Source organism: Monodon monoceros, unplaced genomic scaffold (assembly GCF_005190385.1).
Source record: "Monodon monoceros isolate NGI ecotype Baffin Bay Population unplaced genomic scaffold, NGI_Narwhal_1 Super_Scaffold_18, whole genome shotgun sequence".
Taxonomy (NCBI): Eukaryota; Metazoa; Chordata; class Mammalia; order Artiodactyla; family Monodontidae; genus Monodon; species Monodon monoceros.
Genome location: NW_021703774.1, coordinates 98297776 through 98317556, shown reverse-complemented (window position 1 = coordinate 98317556; position 19781 = coordinate 98297776). Strand labels below are relative to the sequence as shown.

The window sequence follows — 19781 nt, the reverse complement described above, 5'->3', positions numbered from 1 at the left end:
GAAATGGGAAGTTATTGAAGGGTTTTAAGCAGAAGAATGAAATTCTCTGTTACGTTTCTGGAAGATCCTCTCTGGTTACATGGAGAATGGGTTAAAGAGGTGCAAAAGAGGAAGCAGGAGGCTCTTTGTGGTCGTCCAGGCAGGAGAGGATTATGCTCTGGGCTAAGGACATGATTGTGAGCTGGGGGAAAGTGAGTAGGGTCCACAGGACTGACTTGAATGGACTAAAAATGGGGGGGGAGGGGAAGGGAGGAGGAGAAGGGAAAGATCAAGGAGGACTCACAGCTTTCTAGCTTGAGCAGCTGTTTGATAGCTTCATTTCTGAAATGGATGAATGGATTTAAGGGAAAAATCTAGAAAATCCGTTGAGTTTTAGATTTTTAAAGTCTGCGAGTCCTGTAAGATATCCAAATAGAAAGATCAAATAGGAATTTTTATGTATTAGTTTGGAAATCAGAAGAGAAGTATGGGTGAGGGAGATATATCGAGAGTTTACAAATGTAAATAATATTTGAAATCATGAGATTTGATGAGATCACTCAGAGAGGAACAACATAGGAAAAAGCGGAGAGGACCTAGGAATTAACCCTCAGGGACCCCAACATTTAATGGTCAAGTGAAAGAGAAAATGCTGGAAAAGAAACTGAGAAAACAGCATAAGAAATGGAAAGAAACTTAAAACCATGATTTCACTTTCTCAAGAAGGAGGGACTGGTCACCTGCGTTGAATGTTGCAGAGAAGATAAATTGGGCAAGGATAGAAAGTGTCCATTGGTCATGCAACATGGAGATCACAGTTAGGAGCAGATGACAATTTGGAATATCTGTTAGACAAAGGATCAAAATAAATAATTCCCAGAAAATAAGATACATATGGAAAATAAACAGCAAAATGTTCAGCATTCCTGCTAATCAAAGAGATGTAAGCTATAATAACCTTGATGTTAATTTTCACTTATAAAATTAGCACAGCCTTTTAAAAATGAGCATGCCCAATACTGACCACAGGGATATATACAACAGGTGCACTCAAACATTGTTGGTGGGAATATTAATTGGCAACATAATATTGACATTACTTTAGCAACAAAATGTTTAAAAATAGTCAGTTTTTGCATGAGTCATCTATAGTCTGAATTCTAAGATTTCATCAAAAAGTGTACCCTCTGACCTTTTTTAGAGAGCTTTCTTTAATACTAGTTTAAAACTCAACTTCATCTCCCATCAGTCTTAAAAGTTTTTGCTTTACTCTTAACAATATTTCCCATGTGTTACATTTTTCCCTCTGTTCGGGACGATAATAAAAACAATCAGGTTTCTTTATATTGTTTTTGCTTCTGAGAAGTAGATATTTGAGTTAGAATAATTTTCATCTTTGCTTTAGAAGACTGTAAATGAGTATTTAATTTAAAGTAAATCTACTTTTGCATATTAATTTTAGCTCTCTAAATGATTGTACAGAATATTTCTTTTTATGCTTCAGATGGCAAGATTATTTTATCATAAGCCCCAGTTTGCCATTCTGGATGAATGCACAAGTGCAGTTAGTGTGGATGTGGAAGACTACATTTACAGTCATTGTCGAAAGGTAAGTGTGATAAATTCTCAGTCCCCCCTTTCAGTTTACTCTGTGTCCAACCAAATATCTACCCAAAGAGAAGATTCCAAGTTATAAAGGGACAAAATTACTATCATAGGATGATATCTTGCTTTAATATTTTAAACTGATAATTAATAGATATGAGTAAAAATTATCAATGAGTTCTGAATATAATTCTTTTTAGCCGTGTATTAGATATAAAATAAGTGTTTACATTTATTTTCCTTTTAACTCATTCTCTATACTCAGAGTTAGTAAACTGATATTTTCTTAATTTGTTCCATCAACTTTACCTAAATATCATTTGTTTTTTTATAAAGAAAATTCAAAAAAAAAATTTAATTAAAAAAATTCGATAGTAATTATTTGGCAACTTTTAATTTATCCATTTTTTTCTCTGGCCTGGCCAGTATTTTACCAAGGCTTCTTTTAGTAGCCTTTTCTGAGGCTGTCTACATTGGTTCCATTCTTTAAGTAGTTATCCAGTAATCTCAGTTTTTTTGTTTGTTTTTTTTTCCTGTGAGGAATTGTCACCATCATCTATACTTGTGTTGGATTTTGAGAACAAGAGCAGTGTATCCTAACTGTTTTAGAGTTTCAGTGTAAGCAAATGAAGTACAGGAGTCTTTTAACATTTTGTAACTGCTCTTTGGGAGTTCACAATAAATATAAAAAGTCACGATGCGTATATACAGTATCAATTCCTTCTGCTCAAAGTGTGGTTGGTCATAGCTCAGCAGTGGCAGCATCGCTTCGGAGCTTGTTAGAAATGCAGTCTCAAGCCCTACTACTGAATCAGAGCCTGCATTTTAACAAAACCCCCAGATGATTCAAATGCACATTAAAGTTTGAGAAGAATTGGCATAATGAAGAAGGAATAAATTTGCTACGTTCATCTTTTAGGAAGATTTTATAGCTACTGATTTTATTTCTTTAATGGTTTTCTGTTCTTAATCAGTTTTAGTCATTTATAATTTTTTGTCCATTTGTCCATACGTATTTTCAGATTTATAGGCATTAGAGGTGTTTGTGGAATCTCTTACACATAAAACCACGTAGTCTCTACTTGATTAGTGATTTAGAGGCACTTTGCTGGTAATTTTGTCCATGCAGTTTCCTCTTATATCTAGCTGTAGGCTGCAAGTCCCCACAAAGGATGCAATTCTCCTATGTATAGATTCCACTTAAAAGAAAAAAATTCTTATGGAGCCCCCAGTTGATAAATTGTATTACTATAATGGCACTTGAATATGGATAAGCATGAAATGAAGTATGAACTTAAACTTAAAACTCATTTACAAAAGCTACAAAACCAATATAAACTTATAAATTAAGTACAGATAAAACTTTAAAACACAGTTTCAAAACTGCAGCGTTAGAGAGACCTATGGGATACTGTTTTGCTGAAACTAAACCACTGGTTTAGGTTTAATCTGAGGTCCAAAAATAATAGGAGGTCCAGATCTTATGTTTTGAATTTTGCTTAGGTATTTTGACTTAAGTAATTCTGTTATAAGAATGCCTTCATTCAGTTGAGATCTAATCCAGTTATTTTAGAGTTGTAAGAGAAATAATATCTGAAGTGAGCTTTCAAAAATCAGATATGTGTTGCACCATCGAAATATATGTTTTATTAATAACGGACCATATACTTGTCATGCAGTTCCTAACCTGTTTGAAAACCTTTCCCATGGCAGCCAAACTTATGATACATTAAAAGTTTTAAATGATACCACTTTAAGTCACCACTTGGTGCCAACAGAAGTGTAAACACAAGCTTGGGCACTTAAATCTCATGATAGAAGTGATAAGAAGAACATACTCAAAATTCTTTTTAATTATCAAAATGGATATAAAAATTGGAACTCATGGTGGAGATTTCCTGGCTACCCCAGCATGTATCTCAGCCTCGAGAGATCCATTTTGAGGAACACTGATCTAGAGCAAGGTTTCTCAGTCTCAGCACTGTTGACATTGTGGGTTGGATGACTCTTAGTTGTGGGAGGCTGTCCTCTGTTTGTAGGATGTTTGGCAGCATTTCTGACCTCTACTCATTAGACTTCTGTAAGCACTCTCAGTTGCAACAATCAAAAAAGACCTTGCCAAATGTCCCCTATGGGACAAAATCCCCTGCCTCCCCTCCCTGGTTGAGAATCACTGATCCAGAGCAACTAGCTATATCTCTTAGTGTTGTTTTGAAAATTTGAAGAACAATCTGTAAATCCTAATTCACAGTCTGAAATCCAGTAAGCTTGTAAAACCAAAAGATTTTTCATTATTTTGTAGCAAGCTCACTGGGTAGCCAGATCTGGCCTGAACTGACAGAAGACTTTTAAGCTCTTATTTATCTCACTGAATGTTCATGTCCATGTCCATATGTGTTTGTTGCAGAAACATTGATGTGTTTGATTTCAGAATTCTGCCTCAGAACCCTCTGGGGGTGGTAAATACTACTTTTCCAAAGTCTGAATTCTAAGACATTCCAAAATAAGGGTTTCCAATAAAAGATTATGACCCTGTATTTGAAAAACAAATTTACTGTAGGCAGTACTATATTGATTTAATTTTCCTGTTTTTGACTTTTTGCTACTTTTACCACCTTTATACTCTTTTCATATATTTTTCACAATAAAATATAAAATGTGCTAGGATATATATTTCCTGCCCAAAACAAAATAATACACTTAATTAAGCTAGTACCTATTAGTTTAGGTTTTTTTTTTTCTTTAAGATTCTATTGATACTTGTTAGTTTTTATTATGTGGTCAATGGCCTGTACTTTGCATTACCTTAAACATTTGGCATCGGTTATAGTTTTTTCTCTTTGGCATTGATTTTTAACTATAGCTACTGAAGACAGTCATCTTAACAGCTTAAATTATATAGACTAGTTTAATTTGTGACTTTGTGTTATTGATATAAACCTAGATCATTTTCCTTGTATTAGGTTGGCATTACCCTCTTCACTGTGTCACATAGAAAGTCTCTTTGGAAACACCATGAGGTTTGTATTTCTTATTGAATGGTATAGTGAGAGTTTATTTTCATATATGAATTCAGGTGATTATGGTTTTAGATTTCTTGGTGTATATTCCCTTATAAATATATAACTTAAGGGAAAAAGGTGATTCTAATTCATTTTTATAAAACAGGATTTTCATAAATATTATTGTAGTTGTTAATTTTGAAAGCTACAATATATGTAAACAGTCCCTTGTTATATGTGATAGATATTAGAGAACCAGTTAGTGGTTCTCCAGTTTTATAAATGACTGTTGTATAGTAACTGACTAAAATGTGCATAATCTTATCACAACTATGGCCAAACAAACTTTTTCTTACCATTCTGTATTGACAGAAGGAGAAAGTTTTAAGAAGGATCAGGTAGCAAAAAGTTTAGAGACAGTTTTAGTAGAGATCAGGACTACAAGGAGGAAACTGTATAATGTCAGCTATATTTGTCATCACACTGTAATAAACAGAATTCATTAGGTGGTCACTATAATTTACAAAGATATTACAGTGAGGTTTACATAGGTACAGGTGCTCCAGCAGTGCCATAGTGCCATTCTCAGTGTGGGAGTTCTCTTCAACTCTTAATGTAAAATAATCAAACCCTAAAAATAAACCCAGCTTAGTTCCTCTTCTCTTTTTTCTTTTCTTTTCTTTTCCCTTCCTTTCTCCCTCCCTCCCTCCCTCCCTCCCCCCCCCCCCTTCCTTCCTTCCATCCTTTCTTTCTTTCTCCCTTCCCTCTTCTCTTCTTTCCTTTTTTTCCCTTCCTAAATGATACAGAAAGGGTTGAGAGAAATTGGAACATGGTAAGGGTGTTTTGTCCCATAAAATACATACCTGATTGATTATCTTTTTAACCAGATACTGGGCTAAGTGTCATGAGGGATACAGAGTACTGTCCTTACACTCAAGAACCTTATGGTTTAGATTATAGTGTATAAATGGTTAAATGAAGAGCATGGGATTTGAAGTCAGAAAACCTGGGTTCAGGCATCACTGTTTCTGGCATTAATTGCTTCCTTCGTATAATAAAGTATTGTTCCTTGCCTAACTGTCTCATAGATTACCGTGAGGATCAAAGAGGTAGCCTGTATGAAAGTTCTTAATAAACCGTAATGAAGTTCTATATAGCTGTTGACTTTTAAAGATACTTTTATTATCTTAATGACATATTATAATTTGCCCATTTTCATGAATTGAATGAAAAACTAAATAACTAGAAATCAAAGCAGTTTAAAATATACCCAAGCCTTTGTGTTTTCTCAGAAGTTCATAAACATTACAGCCATAGGACAGTGAAAGGACTTGTGTTTCCCCTCTCCTCTTCTCCTGGAGATGTATAGACAGTTATCAAAATAACCATCAGGCCCAGTGATCATGTGAAGGAGGGGTAACACAAAGAACTGCAATGTTGAAGAGTCCAGGATAGCTTAAAAATAACAATATAGAAAATGGAAAAACAGAAGTCTTTTCTGTAAACAAAAAGCCACTAAATAAGACGGAAGGCTTTGTAACTGCTGTCCTAAGCATCTTCATAGGATGAAATATTTGAGCTCACGCTCTAGTTCTCATCCTCCTCTGCTAAGTCAAAGAACAGATGAACAAAAAGCCTTAAGTTAGAGGTTCTGAGCTGATCTGGGAAACCAGCTGAAATAAGTATTTTAGAGGCTGTCCTGTACGACAGGCTTGTGCTTAGTGCACTTGCACCTCTGTAGATCAGATTGTTGGTTGTGGAGTGGTAGAAGCTTTCTAATTTGTGGGATGCTTACAGATTTGGTTCCTTTAAAATAATAAGGAAAAAATAATAATGAAGTCTGGTGTTTTAGTTCTCTTAATGGAAAGTGCCATCTCCACTACAAGCAGTTGTATATTGTGGCTCCTTTTAAAGAGAGCGGACAGCGGACATCTTCTTTTAGTCTTTCCTTGGAAAATGGTATGCATTTCTGAGTATAAACTTTTGAAGATTTTAGTGGCTTAAAATAATTATTTTCAATCATTTTCTCGTATAATAAGCTCTACATAAACTCCTGACAAAAAGGAGATTCTCAGTTATTGATTTTTTTCCCCCTTCTTTCCCATAGTACTACCTGCATATGGATGGCAGAGGCAATTATGAATTCAAACAGATAACAGAAGATACAGTTGAGTTTGGCTCTTAGAATCCAGAGAACTGTATTGAACCAGCTTCAATGAAATAATTACACAATACAATTAGAAATACAAAGTACATTGTAAAATAAAGTTGAGCTTGTTTTTTTAAACAAAACAACAAATTAACTAGATATAAAATAATCACGAATAAGTTGTTGAAACATTTAATATTATATAGGATATTGCTAATTGTGTATATGTTGGTTTAATTATTAATATGTACTAAGAATGTCCTTATTCTTGTGGTTAAAAACCTGCCTAAATTAAATTGGGCTTAAATCAGTGTAACCTGATTCATCCTGGGATGTAAACCATTTGAAGTCAGCTACTTTGACTTTTATGGCTCTATCTTTTCCTTCAATGAAGAACCCTATTTAAAACTGGGGTCATCACTTGTCCTGTTCTAACAAGATAGTCTTGAGTTTCATTTTCTTGTGCCCCATGATAGTGGGAAACAAACAAATCATAGTGTATTATCAAAATGTACATCTTGGCGTAATGGCCTTTATTACCCTGTGGCAGATGTCTTTAGCTGCCACAGTTATACTCATTCCTTATGTCTTGGGGTACATTTGAATCCAGGAAAGCCATTTGGATTTTCTTTGGCTAAATAATAAATGTGCCACTCGCAATCTTCATTATTGAGTTGTTTTGAGGGTTATTTGTGGTGATGCAACAAAAGTATATGTGCAGTCTTTTTTTTTTTTTAACATCTTTATTGGTGTATAATTGCTTTACAATGGTGTGTTAGTTTCTGCTTTATAACCAAGTGAATCAGTTATACATATGTTCCCATATGTCTTCCCTCTTTATGTGCAGTCTTGCTTACAGGGGATGGTTACTGTGTTTCACACCTAATCTTCTCAGTGATGGGATATGAAAACACAAAGTCCTTACATGTCAAGCTCAAGGTCTTATAAGATTTTTAGAATTTTTAAAGAATTGGATGGATTTGTATATGTTAGGAGCCCATTCATTAGAAGTGTGGTGGTTACATGGCGTTAAACTCCAGATGAGCCATAGGAATGTACTACATGAAGTAAAGCACTGAGTATGCAATGTTATCACTGTCTTTGACTGTGATTTTATGTTTAAAAAATATGTTATAAAATTATGCACATGAATGAATTATGTTTCCTAAGGCACTGGTTTATCTCTGTGACTCTTTAATAACTTTTTTGTATTTGGGTCATTATGTTGAACTATATCCTAAGAGAAATCAATTTCATCTCACCAGACCACCATTAATGACTATGTGTATTATTTGCACAGGGAGAACTGAAATTGAGTATTATCAATAAGCTAGATATGAAATCAGTTTTATCAAACTGGGATTCAGAAAGGGGCTTTTTATATTCTTGTCTCTGCATAACTGGTTTGGGTGTTTTTTTTTGCAGAATTAACTATAAGAATCACTGACTACCAAAGTTAAAACTTGATGTACTGATTCCATAATACATAACATTCAATTTTTACCGCTCCTCTTTAGCAAACTTGTATACTTACTTATTTTCTGTTCAGATTAAAAAAGAATCAGATATCCTATACAACCTTTGCTTGTTCTTTTTATTCTGGTATATAAATCCTAGGTAGTTCATACAGAGTTATACAGTCTTGACTTGAAAAATACAAAAATAAACATTCAGAAAGCCCTTTTAGCATCCAGTATCTAATTTTAAAAAATTTTTGTCAAATGTGGTTTTAATGGAATGAATTTCTTCTTTAGAAAAGCCAGGAAAAAACCTTCAGTGTACTTCACAAATGCTACCAAATAGACAGGAAACCTTAAAAGATAGTATCAGTCCTGGGAAACATTTTATGGCATAGGGGAAGTTTCAGATTTTCAGATTTCTAGGTTATCCTAAGCCTACTAATAGAAGTATTTTCCTAGCTGCCTCCTTATTTCTCTGTAATGAATTCTTTTTTTTTTTTTTTTTTGCTGTATGCGGGCCTCTCACTGCTGTGGCCTCTCCCGTTGCGGAGCACAGGCTCCGGATGCGCAGGCTCAGCGGCCATGGCTCACGGGCCTAGCCTCTCCGCGGCATGTGGGATCTTCCCAGACCGGGGCACGAACCCGCATCCCATGCATCGGCAGGCGGACTCTCAACCACTGTGCCACCAGGGAAGCCCTGTAATGAATTCTTGCAATCAAGAAAATTTTTTTGTTTTTGTTTTCTTTATTTTTTCTTCCATTTTTAATTTAACAAATGTTAAAGTGCCTCACCATATGAGGTATAAAGAAAGATCCCTTTCCTGGAGAATCACAGTATACATTAACTTGTTGGTTCTAGGAAGGCTTGCAGTAAAGGAATCCAGTGTTTCCAGAACGTGATTGACCATGGAACATCTTTTCCCATATAATTCCTGTTAGTATCGTTCATAGACTGAACTAGGAAATGGCAGTTTAATCTGAAGAATAAACTGAAGATAAGGACTTTCATCCATGAGCAACACACTGCATATCAAGTGTATCATACCAAGCTTCTACTTTTTCTATGAGAAAATAGGGATGCACTAGTGCTATGCACTAATAGAATAAATGTATCTGGGGTTTGCCTCTATAAGGGAGGCAAAAGTTCTACCCTCTTTGGGTTTTTTGACTGGGCCTAAGAATTAAATTGACGTAAGACAGATTAACAGGACAAAAACATACACATTTATTTAATATAAGTTTTATGTGACACGGGAGCCCTCGTAAGGAAATAAAGCCCCAAAGAAGTGGCAAAACCTGAGGCTACAAAGCTGAACAAACAAGCAATTGTGGAAAATAACTATGTGGAGAGGCTAAAAGAAGGTAAGAATTATTTTAATAAGTTTTGTATAGAATTCTCTCAGCCTCAACATCCTGTCCTTGATAACAGTGTTATTCTCCTTCGGGTGTAGTGAAGACATATTCCATATGGGGGTTTTATCGCCTGTTTTTAGGAAGAAAAAGGGGAGAGTCAGAGTGCCCTTCCTGCACCTGCTGTTTAAGTGCCTGTAGCTCAAACTAGTCCTTATGCCAAAGTGGCATATTTTGGGATGACAAATCCTACCACCCTTCACCTCTTCCCCCTCCACCCCTTAATGATTAGCATTTGGCTTAAAACTGTGGTGATATTATAGCATTTATCATTTCCTTATATAATTTTTTAAATTTGGTGTTTAAAACCATAGTTTGCCTAAAAGCAGAGTGAGTTTTCTCCTATCAGATGGGACTTTAGCATTGTTAGTTGTAGGAAGCTGTTTACATTTTTACCTCCATCAGTAATTTTCCTTTTGTGAAGAGTTGAAATGCTCTGACCTATAAATGTATGCATACCACTTAAAAAAATCTAGTACCAGAAATTCATAAATAACAGTCCCTCCCCACACCCTAAGGGCAATCTCTCTCTCTCTGTCTCTCTTTTTTTGTTTTAAATTGGAGTATAATCGCTTTACAATGCTGAGGTCGTTTCTGCTGTTCAGTGGGGCAACCATTTTTTTTTTTTTGCGGCACGCAGGCCCCTCACTATTGTGGCCTCTCCCGTTGCAGAGCACAGGCTCTGGACGCGCAGGCCCAGCGGCCACGGCCCACAGGCCCAGCCGCTCCGCGGCACGCGGGACCCTCCCAGACCCGGGCACGAACCCGTGCCCCCTGCATCGGCAGGCGGACCCCCAACCACTGCGCCACCAGGGAAGCCCGGGGCAACCATTTGTAACCTGTAACTGTTTTGTGGTGGTTTTATTTATTATTTATTTATTTTTGCGGTACGTGGGCCTCTCACTGTTGTGGCTTCTCCCGTTGCTGAGCACAGGCTCAGCAGCCATGGCTCACGGGCCTAGCCGCTCCGCGGCATGTGGGATCTTCCCGGACCAGGGCACGAACCCGTGTCCCCAGCATTGGCAGGCGGACTCTCAGCCACTGCGCCACCGGGGAAGCCCTGGTGGTTTTATTTTTAAGCAGTGTATTATATAGCTACTTCTTACTTTTTCAGTTCTAGGCGTCCCCTGCTGCCCGTATTCCAGCCACAGCCAATATATTTATTGCGATATAATACATAAGCAGAAAGGCCCACAAATCTTACGCTCATTGGATTTTTAGAAAGTGTTCATGTGCATTACCACCCCCCAGATCAAGAAATAGGACGTTGTCACGCCTCCGGGCCTCCTTCATGTCTTCTTCTAATCGTTAGCCCATAAAAGCCACTTTATCCTGACTTATAAATTAGGTTGCCTGTTTGTGAACTTCATACGTAATTGGATACCCTTTGTGTACTCCCTTCAGAGTACAGGTCCTTTGCATCCTGAGGTAGGTTTATTTTTAGGTATTTTATTCTTTTTAATGCGATGGTAAATGGGAGTGTTTCCTTCATTTCTGTTTCTGATCTTTCATTGTTAATATATAGAAGTGCAACAGATTTCTGTGTATTCGTTTTGTATCCTGCAACTTTACCATCATTCATTGATGAGCTCTAGTAGTTTTCTGGTAACATCTTTAGGATTCTCTATGTATAGTATTATGTCATCTACAAACAGTGACAGTTTTACTTCTTTTTCAGTTTGTATTCCTTTTATTTATTTTTCTTCTCTGATTGTCATGGCTAGGACTTCCAAAACTATGTTGAATAAACGTGTCCTGTTCCTGATCTTGGAGGCAATGCTTTCAGCTTTTTACCATTGAGTATGATGTTAGCTGTGGGTTTGTCATAGGTGGCCTTTCTTATGTTGAGGTAGGTTCCCTCTTTGCCCGCTTTCTGGGGAGTTTGTATCATAAGTGGGTGTTGAATTTTGTCAAAGCTTTTTCTGCATGTATTGAGATGATCCTTTGGTTTTTGTTCTTCAGTGTGTTGATGTGCTGTATCACACTGATTGATTTGCAGATAATGAAAAGTCCTTGTATCCCTGGGATAAATCCCACTTGATCATGATGTATGAACCTTTTAATGTATTGTTGGATTCAGTTTGCTAGTATTTTGTTGAGAATTTTTGTGTCTATGCTCATTAATGATATTGGTTGTAATTTTCTTTTTTAGGCATATCTTTATCTGGTTTTGTTTTCAGGGTGATGGGGGCCTCGTGGAATGAGTTTGGGAGTGTTCCTTCCTCTGCAATTTTTTGGAAGAGTTTCAGAAGGGTAGGTGTTAACTTTCTTTAAATGTTAGATAGTGTTTGCCTGTGAAACTGTCTGGTCCTGGACTTTTTTGTTGGGAGTTTTTAAATCACAGTTTCAATTTCAGTACTTGTGATTGGCCTGTTCATATTTTCTGTTTCTTTATGGTTCAGTCTTGGAAGAATGTACCTTTCTAAGAATTTGTCCATTTCTTCTAGGTTATCCATTTTATTGGCATATAGTTGCTTGTACTAGTCTCTTATGATCCTTTGTATTTCTGTGGTGTCAGTTGTAACTTCTCCTTTTTCATTTCTAATTTTAGTGGTTTGAACCCTCTCCCTTTTTTTCTTGATGTGTCTGGCTAAATGTTTATCAATTTTGTTTGTCTTTTCAAAGACAAACTTTTAGTTTCATTTATCTTTTCTGTTGTTTTCTTCATCTCTAATTCATTTATTTCTGCTCTGATCTTTATGGTTTCTTTCCTTCTACTAACTTTGGGTTTTGTTTGTTCTTCTTTCTCTAGTTGTTGCAGGTGTAAGGCTAGGTTGTTTGAGATTTTTCTTGTTTCCTGAGATACGCTTGTATTGCTATATATTGAATACTTCCCTCTTAGAACTGCTTTTGCTGCGTCCCATAGGTTTTGGATCATCATATTTTCATTTGTCTCTAGGTATTTTTTTGATTTCCTCTGATTTCTTCAGTGATCCATTGGTTATTTGGTAGCATATGGTTTGGCCTCCACGTTTGTGTTCTTTACAGTTTTTTACTTGTAGTTGATTTCTCTTTTTTTTTTAAATTTATTATATTTTATTTTTGGCTGCGTTGAGTCTTTGTTACTGCGCATGGGCTTTCTCTAGTTGTGGCCAGTGGGGGCTACTCTTCGTTGCGGTGTGTGTGCTTCTCATTGCGGTGGCTTCTCTTTGTTGTGGAGCATGGGCTCTAGGCACACGGGCTTCAGTAGTTGTGGTGCACGGGCTTGGTTGCTCCATGGCGTGTGGGATCTTCCTGCATGAGAACTCGAAGTTGATTTCTAATCTCATAGTGTTGTGGTTGGAAAAGATGCTTGATATGATTTCAGTTTTCTTAAATTTACCAAGGCTTGCTTTGTGGCCCAGCATGTGATCTATTTTGGAGAATGTTCCATGTGCACTTGAGAAGAAAGTGTATTCTGCTGCTTTCGGGTGGAATGCTCTGTAAATATCAATTAAGTCCATCTGGTCTGATGTGTCATTTAAGGTCTGTGTTCCCTTATTGATTTTCTGTCTGGACGGTCTGTCCATTGATGTAAGTGCGTTGTTAAAATCCCCCACTACTATTGTGTTTCTGTTGATTTCTCCTTTTATGGCTGTTAACATTTGCCTTATATATTAACGTGCTCCTTTGTTGGGTGCATACATATTTACAGTTGTTATATCTTCTTGGATTGATCCCTTGATCATTATGTAGTGTCCTTCTTTGTCTCTTGTAACAGTCCTTATTTTAAAGTCTATTTTGTCTGATACGAGTGTTGCTACTCCAGCTTTCTTTTGATTTCCAATTGCATGGAATACCTTTTTCCATCCCCTCACTTTCAGTCTGTATGTGTCCCTTGATCTGAAGTGGGTCCTTGTAGATAACATGTATATGGGTCTTGTTTTTGTATCCATTCAGCCAGTCTGTCTTTTGGTTGGAGTATTTAATCCATTTACATTTAAGGTAATTATTGATATGTATGTTCTTATTGTCATGTTGTTAATTGTTTTGAATTTGGTTTTGTAGGTCTTTTTTCTTCTCTTCCTCTTTTGTTCTCTTGTGATTTGATGACCATTTTTAGTGTTGTGTTTGGGTTGCTTTTTCTTTTTTTTTTTTCTTTTTTTATATTTTTTTTATTTTTATTTTTTTGCTTCTTCTTTTTTGTGTGTATATGTATTGTAGAATTTTGGTTTGCAGTTACCATGAGGTGTTGATATAGCAGTCCATATACACACACACACACACACACACACACACACAAGATTGTTTTAAGTTGCTGGTCTCTTAATTTCAAATGCATTTCCAGTATCCTACATTTGTACTCTCCTCACGATTGCTGGTTTTGATATATTTGTGTGTGGATGATTCCTATCTTTACTATATGTTTGCCTTTACTGGTGAGCTTTCCTCTTTGTAATTTTCTTGTTTCTAGCTGTGGCCTTTTCTTTTCCACTTAGAGAAGTTCTTTTAGCATTTGTTGTAAAGCTGGTTTGGTGGTGCTGACTTATCTTTTGTTTGTCTGTAAAGCTTTTTGATTTCTCTGTTGAATCTGAATGAGAGTCTTGCTGGGTAGAGTATTCTTGATTGTAGGTTTTTCTCTTTCATCAGTTTATGTTGTGCCACTTCCTTCTGACGTGCAGAGTTTCTGTTGAAAAATCAGCTGACAGCCCTATGGGGATTCCCTTGTATGTTATTTGTTGCTTTTCCCTTGTTGCTTTTAATATTTTCTCTGTGCCTTTAATTTTTATCAGTTTGATTACTGTGTGTCTCAGCATGTTTCTCCTTGGGTTTATCCTGTATGGGACTCTGCACTTCCTGGACTTGGGTGACTGTTTCTTTGCCCATGTTAAGGAAGTTTTCAGCTATTATCTCAGGCCCTTTCAGATATTTTCTCAGGCCCTTTCTGTCTCTCTTCTCCTTCTGGGACCCCTATAATGTGAATGTCGGTGTGTTTAATGTCCCAGAAGTCTCTTAAACTGTCCTCAATTCTTTTTTCTTTATTCTGTTCCATGACAGTGAATTCCACCATCCTGTCTTCCAGGTCACTTATCTGTTCTTCTGCCTCATTCTGCTATTGATCCCTTTTAGTGTATTTTTCATTTCAGTTATTGTATTTGTTCAACTCTGTTCTTTATAACATCTAGCTCTTTGTTAAAGATTTCTTGTATCTTCCTGGTCTGTACCTCCATTCTTTTTCTGAGATCTTGTGTCATCTTTACTATCATTACTCTGAATTCTTTTTTTGAGTAGATTGCCTGTCTCCACTTCACTTAGTTATTCTTCTGGGGTTTTATCTGATTCCTTCAGCATATTCCTCTGCCATCTCATTTTGCGTAACTTTCCGTGTTTGTGATCTCCGTTCCACAGGCTGCAGGGTTGTAGGTCCTCTTGCTTCTGGTGTCTTCCCCCTGGTGGGTGAGGCTGGTCTAGAGACTTGTGCAGGCTTCCTAGTGGGAGGACTGTTGCCTGCCCAATGGTGGGTGGAGCTGGGTCTTGACCCTCTGGTGGGCAGGGCTACGTCAAGGGTTGTGTTTAGAGGTGGCTGTGGGCTCAGGAAGACTTTAGGCAGCCTGTCTGCTGATGGGTGGGGCTGTGTTGCCACCCTGTTGGTTGTTTGGCTTGAGGTGTCACAACACTGGAGCCTACAGGCTGTTGGGTGGGACCAGGTCTTGGTGTCAGAATGGCAGCCTCCAGGAGACCTTATGCCAATGAGTAATCCCCAGTACCTCTGCCACCAGTGTCCTTGTCCCCACAGTGGGCCACAGCCACCCCCCGCCTCCCAAGAGACTCTCCAAGAGCAGCAGGTAGGTCTGGCCCAGGCTCCTATGAAGTCACTGCTTTTTCCCTGGGTCCCAGTGCACATGAGACCTTGTGTGCACCCTCCACAAGTGGAGTTTTTGTTTTCCCCAGTCCTGTGGAGTTCCTGCCATCAAGCCCCGCTGGCCTTCAAAGCCAAAAGCTCTGGGGGCTCCTCCTCCTGATGCCAGATCCCCAGGCTGGGGAGCCGGACATGGGGCTCAGAACTCTCACTCCTGTGGGAGAACCTCTGTGATACAATTATTTTCCAGTTTGTGGGTCACCCACCCAGCAGGTATGGGATTTGATTATATCACACATACGCCCTCCTACTGTCTTGCTGTGGCTTCTTCTTTGTCTTTGGACATAGAATATCTTTTTCTGGTAGGTTCCAGTCTTTTTTGTTGATGGTTGTTCAGCAGATGGTTGTGATTTCGGTGTTTTCATGAGAGTAGGTGTGCTCAAGTCCTTCTACTCTATCATCTTGTGTCAGAATCCAAAGTAGACGTTTAAGATAATGAGCATTTCTAGAAATTAAAAAGGTCATTTCAGGATGATAAAAGGTTGATCCACCAGTAGTGGGGGAAAAAAAAACCCCACATAAATATTGAACACAATTACCCAACTTGACCTAATTAACATGTGTACCCAGCAACTGCAGAATTCACCCAACATGATAGATCCCTCTATTTATGTAAGACTTCTTGAATTTCTGTCAGTAATATTTTGTTGTTTTCTGTGTAGAGGTCTTGCACATCTTCATTGCTAGGCATTTGATGTTTGTTGATTCTAGTATGGTATATTTTATTTTCTACTTGTTAATTTTTGTAAATTGATCTTTGTGACAGATTGTATTTTCCAAGGATGCTCCCATCCCACATGCTCTTTACAGTGTGGTATGAACATCCTCCAAAGAGAAGTGAGGTTTATAATCCCATCCCTTGAACCTGTGAACTTCGTAACTTCTTGTGGTAAGTCAGGGGCTTGGGTGTTGATCAAGGAGGAGACAAGATAAACTTTAAACACATAAACTTTATTTGGATGGCAGTTGGACAGGATTGCATGAGAGAGGAAGTCCTTCAACACGTGAGAACTGACAGAACTTAAGAAAAAATTAGTTCCAGAGATGGTGGCGTGAGACCACCACCTATAAGTGGAACAGGACAAGGGGACTCCCAGGGGCAACAGGGAAATCAGAGAGGGGCTCATGTGTCTAGGTGATGTCCCTCAGCAGCAGTTGCTCTGAAGGACAAGCAGTGGTTTGGGGTCTTACAGCTATAGGATTGTCTTATCTATGGTCAGCAGATGTTCAATACAATTTCATGGGGTATGTAAAGTAGGTAGGCTCTAATCGGCTAAAATTATGGTTTGGGACAATATTTAATGCAGTCGATGTGTGAGGATTTGAGTTTGTCACAGGCGGGCTTTTAGCTAATGATCCTAGCCTGCTTTACAATGTTGTGTTAGTTTCTGCTATACAGCAAAGCGAGTTAGTTATACACATATCCGTTAGAAATTTAAATTTTAAACATAAATTAATCGGCCAAACTATTTAGCCAAAGATATTTTGCCAAATGGCTTTGAATTTGGGATGCTTAAGGCAATACAAAACTCCAAGCTTTTTCAAACACATACTTATTTTTGGCATCATCCTATGTCCAAGACATTGTTTTGTGATCAAGCCTTCCGTCTTCCTGGAACACTTCTCACACTTTCTCCTCTCCCTTTCCTCCATCTGCCTGGTTAACTGTGTCCTTCAGCTGAGGTTTTAGGTAGCCCTTCCAAGTTAGATGGCCCCACGTGAGTTTCCACAGCACCCTATACTTCCCCTATCATAATGATTACGTTCTATTATCATTACTTGTTTGACGTTTTACCCTGCAAATACATGAGCTCCGCAAGAGCTGAGATTATACCTGTGGTATTTTATCAAATCCAAAATGCCTGGCACATAGTAGGTGCTTAATATTAGAATAAATGAATGAATTCAAATGCATAAGCATGGTTCTTGCCAGAAAAATTACCATCTAGAAAGGGGCCATAACAGGTAAAGATCTGTACAATACTAAGGGTGGTAAGAAAGAATTGTGAGAATGCAGTAAGGAGGTAGGAAGAGTGCACTGGGAATATGGGAGAGGAAAGCTCCTGGGTGAGATCCAGGAATTATTATCCAGTCTTGAAGGATGGGTAGGTAGAAGCAGGGCACATGAATCAGTGAGATTGAGGCAGGAGAGCTTTTGGCCTTTAGAAAACTGTGGATGAAAGCAGAGGTCCTCAAAGTATTGTCTTAGTGAAATGTGTAGTATTTACAGTGTGATCATGGCTCTGCTTTTCCTTTTGGCATGGATTAATAACGTGCTAAAATTTAAGTTTAATAAATGGCAACTTCTTGTCAAGGCTGTGCAGTTCTATCCATTGGTGAGGTGTCTCTTCCCTTTCTCCACCTCACTTCCCCTACCCGGCCTTTGTGAAATCAGAAGAGTGGGCTAAATGATTGGGGAAAGCACAGAGCTTCTCATACTTCAATGTGCATATAAATCACCTGGAAAATGCAGATTCTGGTTCAGTAGGTCGGGGGTGGGGTCCGAGAATTTCCATCTCTAACTACCTCTCAAGTGATGCTCAAACGCTGTCCCGAGACCACACTTTAAGTAGCAGGATCTGGGGTGGAGCTCTAGCTGTGGACTAAAGAGACCATCACAGGTAGAGTTGCAGCAACTTGGAGAAGGTTCTCTGGTTCAGTGATTCTGGCCACCCCTCCCACCATGTTCCTTCATTCTTAATCATTTACAGGTGTTTTGGGTTTTATTTACTATTCCTTTGCTTTTGCAATCCAGTTCGTGAATTCTGGTTAAGTTGCGATGCTCCTCAGGAACTGAAGATGGCACCGCAATCTTAGTCATTAAAGGACACGTCCATCCTAAATGCTGTTATGCAAAGGAAAAGCATTTTCCTGCCCCTCTGTATGTTTCTTATTCTCTGGCCTGATACATGCTTAGAGAAGACAAGTTTCTTTGCAGATGGAGCATAGTTTTCCAGTGATTTTTGAAAATCAGGCTGGACTAAGATTATGTCAAAACCTTTTTTCTTAAAGCTTTTTTAGAACCCTGTTTTAAATGTTTATTAAATTTTGTATATTCAAGATGAATTGCAATTTCTGTTAAAAAATTCCTGGATTGTTTTGAAGTATTTTCATTTCTCCCAGAGAAAGTGTTGTCTTTCAGCTGCTAATTATTCATGCTCTATCTAGTGAATACATAATCATGGAATTTAGGCTAAAAGAGATTGAAGAGCTTTCAACCAATTAGCTCACTTGACAAAAGAGAAAACAGGCTCCCCAATTTTGCTGAAGTTCTCTTGAAAGAGTTTCGGTACGTTGCAACAGAAAAAATCCTAACAGACCCATATATGACAGACCTTCCAGTGCAGCTAAAGACAGAGGATCTTGTCTATGCTTTATGTATTCTTAATTTGATTTTGGCTTCACAGCAAGCTGCTTTCTGACCTCTCCCAGGGCTAAGAATGCCCCATTTGTGTCTAGAGCTACTTGTCGTCTCTCATTGCAGTAGATTATAGATTAAGCCAGTGGTTCTGAAACTTTACTGGGCATTAGAATCACTTGAAGGGCTTCTTGTTAAAATGCAGATTTCTAATTCAGTAAGTCTGAGGTCAGGGTTGTGAATTTGAATTTCTAACAAGCTCTCAGGTGATGCTAATTCTTATTCCATCACCTGAGATGCAGGACCACACTTTGAGAACCATCAGATTAAGCTAACATTGGGGCTACATGTTTCTTCATTATGTTCATCAAGAAAGAGAGCATCCCAACATTCCCACAAAGAGCGCTGAGATTCACCCTTCCTAGACCAAGTTAGGGCATGTGATTACCCCTAAACCAGTTTCTGCAGTCATGAGGAAGGAATGTGCTGAATGGCAAAGCCAGAATCACCTCTGTCTGCAGTTGAAAAGCAGGGCTGTGGGAAAGAAGAACTAGAGTCCACTATAAGTGTGTGGTATGAATGAAAGTCACCTTGTAACCATCACAAAGCTTCTCAGGCAACCACCGAAGAAAAATAACACATGCTAAATACACGTGTCTTAGAACAGGTCAAAACTGCATTTGGTAATGAGTTTATTTACTATTTGATAGAATTGTTCCTTTGTTTATTTGAGACAAGTCCTTAGGTTATTGGCTCTCAGCTGTAACTAAGGTAAAATGTCTTTGGATTTCACAAGTATTAGTCTCTTATATGTAAGTCGAACTTGGTTAATAATTTAAGATGGTAAAAATCTGTCTTCAAAGCATGAACGTTTAGTTTACTAACAATTAGCTTTATGGGATACTTTTAAAGACCAGGATAAATAGTGAAGTATAATTTGGCCCACTGGAGGGCAGTAGTTTCTGGATACCAGCCAACA

General features: G+C 37.9%; 1 protein-coding gene across 1 annotated transcript in view; it reads left to right on the top strand.

Moving 5' to 3' along the window:
- The window catches only part of ABCD3 (ATP binding cassette subfamily D member 3), an 81850-nt gene extending 74850 nt beyond the window's left edge, over positions 1 to 7000 (top strand). The window contains exons 21-23 of the mRNA XM_029229259.1: positions 1484 to 1588; positions 4548 to 4604; positions 6694 to 7000. Of these exons, the coding sequence (XP_029085092.1) occupies positions 1484 to 1588; positions 4548 to 4604; positions 6694 to 6771 (240 nt within the window). The 3' untranslated portion in view covers positions 6772 to 7000. The remainder of the gene's footprint in view (positions 1 to 1483; positions 1589 to 4547; positions 4605 to 6693) is intronic.
- Positions 7001 to 19781: the final 12781 nt, after the last annotated feature.